Source organism: Nomascus leucogenys, chromosome 13 (assembly GCF_006542625.1).
Source record: "Nomascus leucogenys isolate Asia chromosome 13, Asia_NLE_v1, whole genome shotgun sequence".
Taxonomy (NCBI): Eukaryota; Metazoa; Chordata; class Mammalia; order Primates; family Hylobatidae; genus Nomascus; species Nomascus leucogenys.
In genome coordinates, this window is record NC_044393.1 from 82,028,844 (window position 1) to 82,046,192 (window position 17,349).

The window sequence follows — 17,349 nt, forward strand, 5'->3', positions numbered from 1 at the left end:
AGTTGTAAGCACACTTTCCAAGCAGGCATGGCAGGTGCTCACAAAAATCCTATCAACCACATGTAATATGAGTAATGAAAATGCTTGGTCTTTCCTCTCTAGGAATTTACTTTAGCCTTGAGAAGAGGGCAAGGCAAAAGAGTGACCTCTCATCCAATCCATATGAGTAGTTTCAGATTCAAAGTTGGAATCAGGTGTAAAAATACAGGTTATTTTTACAGAAGAGGGAAGAAAAGCTATCAGTTGCTAAGGATAAAGGGAAAAAACAAGACCCTACAAATACCATAAAAAATAACACCTAGCAGGTGAGAAGAAACTTTAAACTTAAAATTTGAAGTAGGTCCTTTCATTGCTATTAAGGACCTCAACAATATAGAGAAACACAATCTATTAATAAATTCAGCCAGGTGTGGAGGCTCACACCTGTAATCCCAGCACTTTGGGAGGCTGAGGTGGGCAGATCACTTGAGGTCAGGAGTTTGAGACCAGCCTGGCCAACATGGTGAAACCCCCCTCTACTAAACATACAAAAAAGTTAACAGGGCATGGTGGCACATGCCTATAATCCTGGCTACTCAGGAGGCTGAAGCAGGAGACTCACTCGAACCCGGGAGGCAGAAGTTGCAGCAAGCTGAGATCATGCTACTGCCCTCCAGCCTGGGCGACAGAGCAAGACTCGTCTCAAATAAATAAATAAATATTCAGCATAGTTACCAAAAGCCTTATGTTGTTCACTAAATGTTATTCTTTATACATTAAGATAAATGATGACTGAGCCTGGTGGAGCGGCACATGCCCGTAGTCCCAGAGGCTGGGGCAGTAGGATAGCTTGAGCCCAGGAGTTGAGACCAGCTTGGGCAACACAGGGAGACTCCAACTCAAAAAAAGCTCATAATTGCCAACATATTTATATTAAGGGAATGAACCCAAGTCATTATATGAAAAAAAAAATGAAGATGAAATTATAGATGCTCCTTGGTTTACAATGGATTTTGCTGAAGGTAATGCCAGAAGCTGAGTTTACTGAACACTTGTCACTTCCACACCACTGTCAAAAAAATCCTAAGTCGAACCATCCTAACAGGAGACCATCTGTACTATCTTTAACAGTGTAACAGAACACAGAATTAGCTTTCCAGCAGTGACTGACTCTGTTGAAGAAGCTTGGTAAACTTTCATTTCTTACAACCAATGACAAAAATGCTAGACAACTGGTCAAAGTTGGAACGTTTTCTTCAGCCAAGCTGAACTAACCCAATGCAGTTCAAAACTGAAGTTTGGTGCCTCATCAGCACCATGTTCTAACAAACTAAGCTAAAAACAATGCCTTATGGACATAGTGAGAATGCGGTTTCTTATCCTTCCCATGTCTCAGAAGGAAACAATGTGACCGTTTAAAGCCAAGAAAAATATGAAGAAACAAAAACCATCTACAACAGACCTAGACAAAAAAACACCCTCAATTAGGGCAGAATGTAAGACTCCCATTTCCCAGTCCATACCCTTTTAGGTACACCTGTTGGGGCGCAACATGCTCTTATTTTTATTAAAATTTGAAGTTCACTTAAGTTCACATATCCATTCTTTTGAACAGCTCTAATAACAGCTATTACTCACAAGTGCAAACACTGTCAAAGTACTAGACACTGTGCTAGACATACATTATGGCAAATTCTCAAAGTAGGCTGCTTTGTCCAGAAATACTAAATATGGAAACACAATGAAAAGTGACTTGTCCAGAGCCACACGGCTAGTGAGAGGCAGAGATAGAATCCAACCCAGGTCTGCTTGGTTCCAAGGCACATGCTCTTTCCACTACACAGCACAGCACTTTCAAAGAACCTTATAACTTTGCATGTGAAAGAAACCCTATCATAATAATGGCTGCCTTTTTAATGAAAATCTACAATGTGCCAGGTGCTTTACATACCTTACCTCATCTTCTTACAATAACCAATCAAGGGAAGTGATGGTATTACCCTTTATGGATAAGGAAATAATAAGAGAAGTCAATTGTCAAAGGCCACAGGCTAATAAATACCTAACCTGCAATTTAAACTGATGTCTGCTTAATTCAAGCCAAGAAAAATACTAAGATCAATTGAAAAACATCTACAAAAGACCTAGACAAAAATCACACAGGCAATCAGGTTAAGTAATAAATATCTAACCTGAGATTTAAACTGAGGTCTGTTTAATTTCAAGTTGATACTCTTTTGATCATGAGCTCAAAGAAATCAGAATGACCTCTGTGTATTCAATACTTCAATGGATGTCACTTCTAGAGGAAACTGCAATGGGCTAAGTATGGCTACAAGAAACTTACAGTGATTTCAGGACTGGAAAATATTAGAGATGTGAGAGATGTACTCAGTCGCATTATTTTGCAGATGAGAAAACTGAAGTTCAGAGAGATTGCAAAACATTCATGTAAAAGGAGGATTTGAAGCAATGGAGACTAGCGCAAGGGCATTCCAGGTGAAGGATATATTCTGAAGAAAAGCACAGAGGTCAAAATAAGCATGCTTGAACCGTTAGCAATACAAGTAAAATGTACTATATGAGAAAGAAAAAAAATGAAGAATGCTGTCAAGTTATATGACCAAAGGACATTTCTTTTTAAAAAACAAAAATCTTAAAAACGTTTTTTAGACAATTTTTCCATTTTAATAGAATACATATCCCTACTGTCACAGTTATTCCATCCAACCTTATCTAATACTTGACATGAATCTCTGTGTTGTGGCCACATTCTCTTTTGATTTTGTTTGCTGTTAGCACTGTGTCTGTACTAAAGCATGAGAATATGGATTTATACATTTTTTTCTAACCAATGTCTTCTCACTCAAAACTTATTTTGCTTTGTTTTTTAATTATTTTTCACCCTGAGTTGCATACCGAAGGCTTAACGGCAAGAGTCTTAAAATCTCTGCATAAAACTTAAAGTTTACAGTAATTTTTTACTCCAGAGTACTAAATGAACCACAATAAAGAATACAGCCTAAGATATTGTATTACAAAATGTAGTACTACCATTAGCTAGTACGATATAAAGAAATACTGGTCACAGACCAAAAACTGAGTTCAACAGTCTGAGTTTCTATAAAGAAAAGTTTAATAAATTATTCTCAAGGTAACAGTTTCGGAAGAAAAAGTTTTAAAACATTTTAAATATTTAAGCTTTATTTCCTGGTAACAACTGTTAAAAATAATTTACAAATGTAATTTATTTATGCTGGTTGATAACAGAAAAAAATATATAAATTATTATAAAACTTTCTGAAGTCAAAATTGATTTATTTACTAGGTTCAGGCATCATACGTCCAAAAATGTGAGGCTCCAAATTCAGGCGCAGCGGAGAGTGTGTTAAAGAAGTTAGTGCTGGTATACTGACACCCTAAAGAAAAACCAAGTTTTCAGTTTATGTATCAGGTGCATGCAAAGGGCATTTAAAAAAAGTGCTCTACAACGTTGATCAGACCATTACTCCTACTGGTATGAAAAACTGCAAACCTATCTCAGCCCCTATCAGACTGGGAGACACTAGTCCTGAAGCAACTGGGCCTAATCCAAAACTTCGGCGCAGCACGTCACAGAGGAGGCGCCTGGGAAAGAGGAGATATCAAGTGAAAGTGAAGCAGGGAGAAGCCAGAAGCCACCCCAGGCAGGTCAGAAAAGACTATGGGGCTGGGCGGGAGGATGACAGGGTGTGGGGAGTGGGTGGGAGGAGAGGGTGTTATCAGAGGGAGAGCACGAAATGACACAAAGCAAAGGCAATCCTTAAAATGCCAATTCACCCTGGGAGACAGGGTGTGTGCACAGTGGAAAAGCAGGGTTTGGGTCCTGAACTCAGGAAAACCATTTCACAGACAGGTACACCGAGGCATGGGTTTCAAATACGGTCCTGCAACAAGGGAGCAGTACAGTTACGAGTAGACTGTGAGCCCTTGCAGGGTATAATTCAACCTGGCATTCCCCGCCCGTCCCAGCAGTGCCTAGCACTTGGCACACAACCAGGAACTATCTCTGAATGAATGTCCCACGTCTTGAAACTCTGGGCTTCTTCCCAGACACCTGGGCTTCCGGCCTTACAACATTAGGGGCCGGGACGAGAGAAACCAGGCAAAGCGGGTCCGGGGAAGATGGGGCCTTGGGGTCCGAGTCCAAGCACTGGCCCTCCGCCCGTCCACGGGCACTCACCCGGATGCCCTTCACCACGGTGATGTTCTCATTCTCGTCCGCCTCGAAGGTGACCCGGCGGGTGCTGGTGGTCCCACCCATGGCTCCGGTTCCTGCCCCAGCGGAGACCTAGCGCGGCACCACGAGCACTTCGGGGCCCCCGCGCCCACACGCGCGTAGAAGGGCCTGGATTCTTTTCCCGCACAGCGGGAGCAAGGCCACGACCCCAGAAGCAAGGAGAAGGCGCCGGTCCTGAGCTCCCGCCTCCTCCGGTCACGCGCCACAACAAAAACGCCTCAGGTTGGTCGGAGATACGAACTGCCCGCCTCTGCTCGGCGAGGGCGCCCGGATTGGTTCACCCGACCCGGATGCTATGGCAACAGGTGGTGTTTCAAAAGCTTTCCCCGGAGTCCCTGGGTGTAGTGGGAACTGTGGTCTCGATCTGGCGCGATGGGTGCTGGGACATTCTCTCCCCGCGCCTGAGCGCGCTAAAGGAGCACGGCATTCTGGGAGTTGTGGTTTTGACTCCCCAGAGACGCCTAACTGGGCAACTTTTTGAAGACATAATTCTAGAAATGTAGGCCACTGAGTTCAGAGACACAATCTTTCTCTCAAAGGGACTCACAGTTTGATGAAAAAGATGCATGATCTTAATGAAGCCATTCCTAGTGTTCTATACACAAATTCCTGGCTCAAAACTTAGCGTTTCATTACAGTCGTGGGGTAGCTTAATGAGGACCACTTATGAGAAATGCCTCGTTAGGTGACTTTGTGATGTCTGTGGTTGTGCAAACATCATAGAGTGTACTTACACAAACCCAGATGGTGTAGCCTACTACACATCTGGGCTACTCGGTGTAACCTATTGCTTCCAGGCTGCAAAGATGTACAGCATGTTACTGTACTAAATACTGTAGGCAATTGTAACACAGTGGTATTTGCGTGTACAAATATATCTAAACATAGAAAAGGTGCAGTAAAAACAGTGTAAAAGTGCTTGCTTTGGCAACACATCTAGGACAATTTGAACAATACAGAGATTAGCATGGCCCCTGATCAAGGATGACACGTGAATTTCTGAAGCATTCCTTTAAAAAATAAAAAAATCAAAGATAAAAAATGGTACACTTCTATAGGGCACTTACCATGAATGGAGCTTACAGGACTGAAGTTGCCCTGGGTGAGTCAATGAGTGAGTGGTGAGTTGAATGTGAAGGCCTGGGGCGTGACTATACAGTACTGTGCCTTTTATCAACACTGTACACTTAGGCAACGCTAAATTTATTTTCAAATATTTTCATTCTTCAAGAATAAATTAACCTTAGCTTACTGTACCTTTTTAAATTTATAAACTCATTTTTGTGACTTTTTGACTCTTTAATAACACTTAGCTTAAAACACAAACACACTATATAGCTCTACAAAAATACTTCTTTCTTTATATACTTATTCTATAAGCTTTTTTCTATTTTTGAAATTATTTTTTACTTTTTAAACATTTTTATTAAAAACTAAGACAAAAACACACAAATTAACCTAGACCTACACAGGGTCAGGATCATCAATATCACTGTCTTCCACCTTCACATCTTGTCCCACTGAAAGGTCTTCAGAGGCAATAACACATATGGAGCTATCTCCTATGATAACAGCACCTTCTGTAATACCTCCTGAAGGACCTGCCTGAGGCTGTTTTACAGTTAACTTTTTTATAATAAGTAGAAAGGATGCACTTTAACCTAACGATACAAAGCATAGTATAATAAATACTAGACTACAGGAATTTTCCAGCTCCATTATAATCTTATGATTCTGCCGCCAGAAACGAGGTTCTTCTTTGACTGGAACACTGTTATGCAGTACATGAATGGTGGCATTTTAGTTGTAGCCATAAAATAAAAAAATTTAAAAAGTGAACGTATGTTTGGTCCACGTCCCTTATCTCATGAACTATGTATCTGTATTTTTTTTCTTTTTGTAAAGTAAAATGTTAAGTACTATGGTTTTCAAACCTATGAGAAAATACATTTCTTCAGAGAATAAATTATTTGCACCAAGTATGCAGAGGATTTACTTTCCACTTTTGTGTCTCCTTCTATTACCAGTTCAGTTACCTAAGTTAGGCCATAATAGGGTTAGGCAGAGAAAAGTTAAGTGATTGACAAAGATGGCATAAATTAGTAGAGGAATTAAAACTACATCAGAAAAGTTGAGATGATCTATTGTGGAAAGTTTCTATTAATAGTTCAACATTTCACCTCTACAAGACCAGTACATAGTTATTAGGTTATCCATCTACATATTTATTTTTTGCTAAACACACTGTTACACGTAAGTTTAGCCATATGACCTTAGTTTCACAGAGGCAGATGATTCTCAATAGAAATTAGGTTAATGATGGTACCATTCTTCTATTAACCCCTCTCAACATTAAAAGCAGCAGGCCACAACACACCATGGCATTCTCTTACACCAAAGGCATCTACAATGCAGTCACATTTTTGAGCTTCAATTATGTGCTGATCTATTACTGTATGAATCTTTTTTTTTTTTTTTTTTTCTGAGACAGAGTCTCGCTCTGTCGCCAGTCTGGAGTTCAGTGACGCAATCTTGGCTCACTGCAACCTCCGCCTCCCAGGTTCAAGCAATTCTCCTGCCTCAGCCTCTGGAGTAATTGGGACTACAGGGGCATGTCACCACGCCCAGCTAATTTTTTTATATTTTTAGTAAAGACGGGGTTTCACTGTGTTGGCCAGGATGGTCTCAACCTCCTGACCTTGTGATCCACCCGCCTCAGCCTCCCAAAGTTCTGGGATTACAGGCATGAGCCACCTTACGGTATGAATCTTTAGCAGAAACTATGTCTTTTTAATCTCTATATCCCTGGTCAGTAGCAGAGTCTTGATTACATCTCATCATTATATTCTTTTCAAATTTTACTATGTTACTTTGCAGTTATGAGACTACATGCTACTTTGTACTTGTTCTCAAGTTTCCTTCTTTTTTTGTTGTTTTTTTGTTTTTGTTTGTTTGTTTGTTTTTTTGAGAGAGTGTCTTTCTCTGTTGCCTATGCTAGAGTGCAGTGGCCCAATCACCACTCACTGCAGCCTCAACCTCCCAGGTTCAAGTGATCCCTCCCAGTTCAGCCTCCCGAGTAGCTGTGACTACAGGTGTGTGCCACCACACCTGGCTGCGCTCTCACTGTGTTGCCCAGGCTGGTCTCAAACTCCTGAACTCAAGCAACCTTCCTGCCTCAGCCTCCCAAAGTGCTGGGATTACAGGCATGAGCCACCATGCCCAACCTAACTCTTTCTTCTGCTGGGAACTAAAGCTCTCGGGAATTATGACTTTCATTTCTTGGGGACCCTCCCCTCCACAAACACAGTCTCACTTACTGCCCTAATATATAGGGCATATCGGAGGTTCTATATAAAATATATGCTCAACAAGCACTTGCCAAAATAACCAAGTAAAAAAGCGTTTCTTGGAGAGAATAGAGAGATGAAGGAACCACTAGTTGTCTTAAATATACTTATCTCCTTAGAATATTAAATAGAGTTCTTTCAACCAAATATATTAAAGATGATGAAGGCTAAGCATGAGAAGGTAGTGGGGTGCCTTCACGTTTTATGATACAAAAACATATAAGTGGTCTTATCAAACAAACAATCCAAAAATATTTTAGACATCTTAATGCATTTTCACCAACATTGCAAAGATGCTTTCTGAGTTTAAAAAAAAATTCAATGTATTCTTTAAAAAAAAAATGCCTTCTCTAACAATATTGTTCTATCCATGTCAAGTTCCAGGCCAGTTATGCTTATACAATCCCTTCTTGAGCTACCCAGAACCTGTGACTTCCCTTTCTTTCTGGCTACAGCTTATTAATGGTCACCTAATCCAAAGGCAGCATGTACTAGCCAGACACCTATGAGCGAGAATGTAAAGTTTGCCCTAAGAAAAATAATAGCTAACACTTGAGCTACTCAGATTCTCTATGTCTTTTTCCCTTTTCTCTATCTCTTTATTCACTTTCTCAAATTTAAACTTGAAAATTCAGAGCATACAAAAAGATAGCAAGAAGAGAATTTATAACACTGAGTCTGTACCATGAAGAATCATGGCAAACTAAAGATAGATGGAAGAAGAAACTGAAAGAAAAATAAAAGGCATCCAGACTGGAAAAGAAGAAGTAAAACTACCTCTATTCAAAGATGACATGATCTTACAAATAGAAAAATCTTACAGAATCCACTACAAAACTAATTAGAGAACTAATAAAAAAATTCAGCAAGTTTGCAGGATACAAGATCAACATACAAAAATCAATTGTAGCCGGGCACAGTGGCTCACATCTGTAATCTCAGCACTTTGGGAGGACAAGTCGGGCAGATCACCTGAGGTCAGGAGTTTGAGACCAGCCTGGCCAACATAGTGAAACCCTGTCTCTACTAAAAATACAAGAATTAGCCAGGCGTGGTGTTGGGCACCTGTAATCCCAGCTACTCGGAAGGCTGAGGCAGGAGAACTGCTTGAACCTGGGAGGCGGAGGTTGCAGTGAGCAGAGATTGCAGCACTGCACTCCAGCCTGGGCAAGAGAGTGAGACTCCATCACGAAAAACAACAACAACAACAAAAATTAATTGTATTTCTATATACCAGCAATTAACAAGCCAAAAATGAAATGAAGAGAGCAATTCCATTTATAATAGTATGAAAAATAACTCAAATGTCCATTACTTGATGAAAGGAAAAACAAAATGTAATATATCCAGAAAATGTAACATTAATGGGCAATAAAAAGGAAGAAAGTATATACTACAATATGGATGAACCTCAAAAACATTATGCCAAGTGAAAGAAGCCAGACACAAAAGGCCACATATTGCATAATTCCATTTAAATGAAATGTTTAGAATAGGCAAGTCCGTGGAAAACGAAAGATTAGGCTTGGAGAGGGTAGGCGGGGGTGAGTTGTAGAGTAACTTCTAATTGGTACATGGTTTATCTTGGAGGAGTGACATGCACATGTAGTCCTTTTATTCTGGAAGCTGACGTGGGAGGGTAACTTTAACCCAGGACTTAGAGGCTGCCGTGAGCTATAAATGCGCCCCTGCTCTCCAGCCTGGGCAACAGAGCAAGACCCTGTCTCTAAATAAATAAGCAAAGCTGTTAAAGAATGTATAGTGATTAAGATAACATGCGAAAATTTTTTTAAAAAAAGAATGTATAGCTATTTAACATGATAGAAATTATTTATCATTTATTAAATTCCAAATCATTTTAAAAAAAAAAAGGAAAAAGAAGAAAAAAACCTGCAAGCATCTTTGTAGTAGTGAAATACAAGCTAGTTAAAAGGGAGACTAGTATAAAGCAAGCCCTTAAAAATTAGTTTAGTCTTGACCGGGCACGGTGGCTCATGCCTGTAATCCCAGCACTTTGAGGGGCTGAAGCGGGCGGATCAACTGAGATCAGGAGTTTGAGACCAGCCAGGCCAACATGGTGAAACCCTGTCTCTACTAAAAATATAAAAATTAGCCAGGCCTGGTGGCAGGCACCTGTAATCCCAGCTACTCGGGAGGCTGACGCAGGAAAATTGCTTGAACCTGGGAGGCAGAGATTGCAGTGAGCCAAGATTGCACCACTGCACTCCAGCACGGGCAACAGAGTTAGACTGTCTCAAAAAAATAAATAAATAAAAATAAAAATAAAATTATTTTAGTCTCACAAATACAGGTCACTGATGTGAAGACCCAGGACTCCAGGAGCTTCCAGGGATGCCTAGGATTCAGAAAGGCCTTCCAGCTGTAGTCTTTATAATGGTCGGCTCTGTCTAGGCTGCTGGGCTTCTGGAGGCCCAGCTGTACAATGCTTCCTAGGTTCTGGGGCACATACAGCCTTACCAGAGGATCTTCCTCATCATATGAGCCTTCCCAAATATCAACAACAATAATGCAACGTATTTTCTTCAGTCTCCACCCAGGAAACAAGCACTCTAAGTATTGAATGTCAGCAGTTTACTTCGATGCAGAGCTGAGAACTGAGCAGTAATTTGGTTTTTCACAAATCTTAGCTTGACCACTAAGCAATATTACCTTCCAACTCCTTTGTTCTTTGTGATTTTTCCCTTTCCCACCACATCAAATCTTTGGAATGAATGCTGGAAAAAAGAGAAAGAAGGAAAAGAGCGAGGGAGGGAAGAAAGGAAAAATTCAGTCGTCCCTAATGATCTCCCTTCCCTAAAAAGAAAAATAGTATACACCTAAACTTCCAAATCAGCCAGGTGCAGCTGCTCACACCTGTAATCCCAACATTTTGGGAGGCTGAAATGATAGGATCACTTCAGCCCAGGAGTTCAAGACCAGCCTGGGCAACTTCAAGACCAGCCTAGGCAACCTGGCAAGACCCCATCTCTACAAAAAAATACAAAATTTACTCAGTAGTGATGTGCACCTGTCATCTCACCTACTGAGGAAGCTGAACTCCAAGGATCACTTGAGCCCAGGAGGTCTAGGCTGCAGTGAGCCATGATCATCCCACTGTACTCCAGCCTGGGTGACAGATGAGACCCTGTCTCCAAGTAAATAAATAAATAAATAAATAAAAACATTCAAATGACTCAAACAGACAAAATCACAGAAGGTTTGCTCTATATACGCCAATTTTTCAATCCCAACTTTAAACAAAAAGTAGGAAAAGGCCTAATCCTGGCGACCTCACTTCTGCCACTCCTTCACACAGCACTTGACTCTCCCTGCTCTACTTGGTGGGAGTGTAGAAAGATATGGATGAGAAGCAAAGGTAAAAATAGAAAGAACCTGACATGGGATAATGAGGGAGAGGGAGGAGAGAGACTCGTTCTTGGTCCCCAGCTAGAAAAGTTAATCATTGTGCTGTTCATCACAGCCCGCTCCCTCCCCAGCAATTCTGAGAAGCATGCTAGCTACACAGTAGAGCACTTGGATTCTATGACCTGTGCTGAAATAGAGTATAGATCTAACGATGGTGTTTTCTGAGCTAAAAATTGAAGCAATTGCTCTATTATTTGTGAACTTAAAGAGACAATGAAATCAGTCCTTGAAATCAGGATTACCCTGCAAAATCTAGGACATATAGTTGCCATAGTTATAGCAAACCAATTAAAATCACTGAAAAGTGCTTCGTGTGTAGTGCAATCAATACAGAGACATTCTGAAAATATGGACTAAGACATATTTGACAAGCCATAATAGAACATCAGCTTTAAAACTTTTTCCACCAATTATTGTTTATAGAATCATATAAACACAATGAAGCCCTAGAACAGTATTGTGTGTGTGTGTGTGTGTGTGTGTGTGCGAGCATGCATGTGGATGCATGCATATGTGCTTATGTGACATATTTTGAATACAAGAATTTTGGGCAGCACACTTGAAAAGATTAAAAACTCAAAAGGCATAAAACAGTCATCGATAATTAGAAGGGATTTACAAGTACAGTATAACTATGCAACTTTGAAAATACCCACAGTTATGGCATGAATCACGGTCTCTATTTAGTAGCCATAATGATCAAGTGATTTAGTGCATTGGTCAAGTAGAACTGATTCACTGTACTGCCCGTGTGTCTAGTAAAATCATGAGGCAGAGATCCCCCCATGTTTCAGAAACCACTCCACCTGTCTTTGGCTTTCAACTAACAGTACCTTTGTGATAAGGTTTGGCTGTGTCCCCATCCAAATCTCATTTTGAATTGTAATAATCCCCACGTGTCAAGGGTGGGACCAGGTGGAGATAATTGAATCATGGGGTCAGTTTCCCCCATACTATTCTCATGATAGTGAGTGAGTTCTCAGGAGGTCTGATGGTCTCATAAGGTGCTTTTTCCCCTTTAGGTCGGCAATTCTTCTTGCTTCTGCCGTGCGAAGAAGGATGTGTTTGCTTCCCCTTCCACCACGATTGTAAGTTTCCTGAGGCCTCCCCAGCCATGCTGAACTGTGAGTCAATTAAACCTCTTTCCTTTATAAATTACCCACTCTCAGGTAGGTCTTTATTAACAGTGTAAGAAAGGACAAATATACTTTGCTACTAAGTCCTTGTTGGTGGTAAATTGTATATGCTATGCCATGCCGCGTCTTAGGATGGGCTCTGGTGACCGTTCAGTTTAACAGACATCACTTAATGCTCGATAGCTAAGGTAAATCTTACACACAGGTCATAACTTGGCAGTTCACCAGGAAGATTTTTTTTGTTACATCTGGCATAAAGTTTATTCTGGAGTAAAGCCTCACCAAATTAACAGCAGGTTTCTAAAAGGCCACTCTCTGTCCTTTCCTGGACATTCTTCTGCTTTGCTTTTCTCATTTTTACTTTTTTTTCTCTGACACCTTATTTCTTTTCTCCTCATCTTACATTCATCAACATACAGTGGCTGCAATACTGAGTCTAAGGGCATAGAAGGAGGGGTGGCAGTGAGTGGGGAAAAGTGTGCACGGAGTAAGAAGCAAACTCAGCCCAGCTCCTGCATCTTCTAAACTCAAGCCCTGCCAGAGTTCCAAGGTCTTTTGATTTCCTTTGTGTTGGATTTAGAGTGATCATCTCTGATAAACAGAGACCGAGTCAGAAGAGACTCATTTCTCATCTCCATACCTTAAACAAGCACAAACATTCCATCTGTCATCTCTCCTGATGGCTCCTCTGGCCTTGATGAATTTTCAAGCCATTTTTATTTGAGAGCACAGGGACATTCTCCTAACCTTTTAACAACATCTACCTGTCATGGAGCTTGAGAGATTTCTGAAATGCAGGCTGTTAGCCTCTTTACTTCCAAATAACAAATGCTTGAAATGCATCAAGGTTATATGGGCACTTCTGCTGCGATGTTGGACAGGCAGAGAAATGCCTGTTTATTGATGGCAATAGTGTAGAAATGTCCCTAAGTACACATTCTACACAGCTAGTCCTCACCCGAGTGTGCTGCCTTGTTTGGTTCCACTTTTGCAGCAGCTCAGGGAGGCACCCAAGATGGGCACATCCTAAGCCTCTCAACTCCAGTGAAACTCTGGTTTACTCACATGTTCCAAAGCATAGTGGATTCCAACTTTCAGCCTGGAACAAGAGTTGGTACAATGCAATTCTTTTATTAGAACTTAAGGAGCTGGGCCTGGGCTCGATGGCTCACACCTGTAATCCCAGCACTTCGGGAGGCCAAAGCAGACAGATCAATTGAGGTCGGGAGTTTGAGACAGCCTGGCCAACACGGTGAAACTCCGTCTCTACTGAAAATACAAAAATTAGTCAGGCGTGAGCTGGGCACAGTGGCTCATGCCTGTAATCCCAGCACTTTGGGAGGCCGAGACGGGCAGATCACCAGGTCAGGAGATCGAGACCATCCTGGCTAACATGGTAAAAACCCATCTCTACTAAAAATACAAAAAAATTAGCTGGGTGTGTTGGCGGGTGCCTGTAGTCTCAGCTACTTGGAAGGCTGAGGCAGGAGAATGGCATACACCGGGGAGGCAGAGCTTGCACTGAGCTTGCACTGAGATCGCACCACTGCACTCCAGCCTGGGCGACAGAGTGAGACTCCACCTCAAAAAAAAAAAAATTAGCCAGGTGTGGTGGCACACACCTGTAATCCCAGCTACTCAGGAGGCTGAGGCAGGAGAATTGCTTGAATCTGAGAGGTGGAAGTTGTAGTGAGCCAAGACTGTGCCACTGCACTCCAGCCTGGGCAACAGCCAGACTCTGTCGTCTCAGGAAAAAAAAAAAAAAAAAAAAAAAAAAAAAACTGATGGAGCTGGGCACAGTGGCTCGTGCCTGTAATCCCAGCACTTTGAAAGGCTGAAGTGGGAGGACTGCTGGAGCCCAGGAGTTTGAGAACAACCTGAGTAACAAAACGAGCCCTCTTCTACAAAAAAAATTGGGAGGGACATGGTGGTGCAGCCTTGGGAGGTTGAGGCAGGATACTCGCTTAAGCCTGGGAGGTTGAGGCTGCAGTGAGCACCACTGCACTCCAGCCTGGGCAACATAGTGAGATCCTGTCTCAAAAACAAAAACTCATAGGACTTTCAAGTGGAAGCAACCTTAACAACCATCTAACCTTCCTCTTTATGTCACACATGAAAGAACCAAGACTCAGAGAGGCTGAGTGAGTTGCCCAAGGCCACACAGCCTGGTTACATCAGGGCCTGGCAAGAGTCCATATCTCCAGGCATTCTATCCAGTACTCTGCCGCCAGCTATGTTCTCTGTCATGGGAAACTGCCCTCATGAGCCCTATGTGCAGGACTTTGGTGCTGGATAAAGGATACTGCAGCAGCTACTGGAGCTGTGGCAAACCTGATTGCTAAGTGGAGGGATGGTGCACAGTTGTGAGGTGGTAATGCAGGCCTCTGGTACAGGGGTGACTTGGGCCTGGCATAAATCAATACACCTTCCCCATGGGAATACTGGGGAAGGAGTACTAGCTTCATTCAATTCATTAGCTAATGACCCAGCAATTCTACTCCTGGGTACACATAATAGAAATAAATGTTTATTTCTACCAACAGACACACGCAAGAATATTTATTACAGCTTTATTCACAAGAGCCCCAAGCAGAAAATAGCCCAAATGTCATCAGCTTTAGAATAGATAAATAAATCGTGTATTCACAGAATGGAATGCTATACTACGACAACAACAAAACAAAACAATTAACTATCACTATACTCAACAACATAGGGGAATATCATAGGCATAATGTTGAACAAAAGAAGTCCAACATAAAAGAATACAGGCTGCATAAGGCCATTTACATAGTGTTTAAGAACAGGCAAAATTATTATTATTATTATACTCACCACTACACTAAAGAGGAAGGAACAGGCAAAATTAATCTTTGGTGATAAATATCAGAGAAGTGGTTGCCTTTGCGCATTGTTTTCTGCATGTTGCCACATAAAGCATACTTACTGATAAATTGTGTACACCTCACCTGTGTACCAAAGTCACCCACATTTTCCCAGTCTTTAGGGTAGCATAGGGTGGTCATTGCACAAGGCCAGGAATACTTAGTCCCTTTGGTTTCTGGGGTAGGAGGTAGAGACTGGCTCAGGGGTTACAGGGGTCTCTTAGGGCACTGACCAGGGACAAAAACTATAGAGAATGGGTTGGAGCCTGAGGAATTATTTGACTCTGTTATTGATGGCTGGTGAATGGCAGAAGGAAAGTCATTTACTCCCAAGACTTGGCTGTTTGGCTGGGTGTGGTGGTTCATGGCTATAATCCCAGCACTTTGGGAGGCTGAAGCGGGTGGATCACCTGAGGTCAGGAGTTCAAGACCAGCCTAGCCAACATGGTGAAACCCCACCTCTACTAAAAATACAAAAATTAGCTGGGTGTGGTGGCACACGTCTATAATCCCAGCAACTTGGGAGGCTGAGGTGGGAGGATCACTTGAGTCTGGGAGTTCAAGGCCACAGTGAGCCATGATCACACCACTGTACTTCAGCCTGGGTGACAGAGAAAGACCCTGTCTCAAAAAATAAAAATAAAAATCACCTATAAATAACTACCCATAAAAAAACTACTTCTAATATATTAACAATATGCACACATAACCTTTTTTTCTCCAAGAAAAATGGGACCATATAGTATATACTGTTCTTAACCTGCTGGGTTTTTTGCTTAATGCATTGTGATTCTCTTTTCCATGTTATTAAATGTTCTTTTACAGTCGTATTTTTAATTATTGTATAGTGTTTCTTTGTGTAAAAAATCTTATTTATTTATCAAATTTCCTACTATTGGGCATTTAGGAATTTTTTTCTCTAAGTCTTAAAACATTAACTTTTTCTTTTTTTTTTTGAGACAGTGTCTCACTCTGTCACCCAGGCCAGAGTGCAGTGGTGCAATAAAACCTCTGCCTCCCGGGTTCAAGCGATTTCTTCTGCCTCAGCCTCCTTAGTAGCTGGGACAACAGGTGAGTGCCACCACGCCTGGTTAATTTTTGTATTTTCAGTAGAGACAGGGTTTCACCATATTGGCCAGGCTGGTCTCGAACTCCTGACCTGGTGATCCTCCCGCCTCAGCCTCCCAAAGTGCTGGGATTACAGGCGTGAGTCACCACACCCAGCCCTTTTTTTTGAGACAGGGTCTTGCTCTGTCACCCAGGCTGGAGTGCAGTGACGCGATCTCGGCTCACCGCAAGCTCCACCTCCTGGGTTCAAGTGATTCTCCCGCCTCAGCCTCCCGAGTAGCTGGGACTACAGGCATGTGCCACCATGCCTGGATAATTTTTAGTATTTTTAGTAGAGATGGGGTTCGCCATGTTGGCCAGGCTGGTCTTGAACTCCTCTTCTCAAGTGTTCGGCCCACCTCAGCCTCCCAAAGTGTTAGGATTACAGGTGTGAGCCACTGCTCCCGGCCTAAAACATTAACATTATTAACAATTATGTTGATGAAGATTCTTGTAGGCAACTCTGTGCATATTTATGATTATCCCTTAGGATAACTTCCTAGCAATGAAATTACTGGGGACAAGAGTATGTACAGTGTCAGCTCTCTCATGTGTCTTGCATCTGTATGCTGAAACAATTTATGGTTCAGGGACATGCAATAGTTGTTTCCTGTATCCCTAATGACGTTGAATACATCGTTTTTCAAACCATTACCAATTTGGTAAGCAGAGATCAATAGCTCAAAGTTTTAATATGCATTTATTTTATTATTAGCAAGGTTGAACATTTTTTACATTTTTATTTGCATTTCTTCATATGTCAATTCATGTTCTTTGTCCATTTCTCTATTGGTATACTCATCTTTTCTAAAATATTGTTTTAATTAATTATGGTTTTTAACTTAATACTATTTATCTTTACTTTTTAATTATTCATCTTTAAAATGTATAATTAATTATTTTAATTTATAAATTACTTACAATTTTGTTTTATACTACTAATCATGACTTTATACTTTAAGCCATTTTATATCTATTTTTGTTAATCTTTCAAATTTGTTCTCATTTTTTATAATTGCTGTTATCTAATTTGAGCCTTTTGAAATACTTTTTTCAATCATTTTATTGCCTTATATCATTCTTTTTATCCCCTTCTTATTTCTCTTGAAAATCGTCCCTCTGTTTTTAATTATCTCTTTTAATGACTTTTAAACTAATAGGAGAAAAAGTGGGAAGAGAAGTAGTAAGTG

At 41.2% G+C, this 17,349-nt stretch overlaps 1 protein-coding gene and 1 pseudogene across 3 annotated transcripts in view; one reads left to right on the top strand and one right to left on the bottom strand.

Moving 5' to 3' along the window:
- The window catches only part of CHCHD3 (coiled-coil-helix-coiled-coil-helix domain containing 3), a 298,843-nt gene extending 294,341 nt beyond the window's left edge, over positions 1 to 4,502 (bottom strand). For 2 of the 3 annotated variants that reach the window (XM_003261353.4, XM_003261354.4), the window contains exon 1: positions 4,202 to 4,502. In XM_003261353.4, the coding sequence (XP_003261401.1) occupies positions 4,202 to 4,282 (81 nt within the window). In that variant the 5' untranslated portion in view covers positions 4,283 to 4,502. The remainder of the gene's footprint in view (positions 1 to 4,201) is intronic. The other variant, XR_001116881.2, reaches the window with a different exon arrangement.
- Positions 4,503 to 5,173: 671 nt separating this feature from the next.
- LOC115838088 lies at positions 5,174 to 5,273 on the top strand (annotated as a pseudogene).
- Positions 5,274 to 17,349: the final 12,076 nt, after the last annotated feature.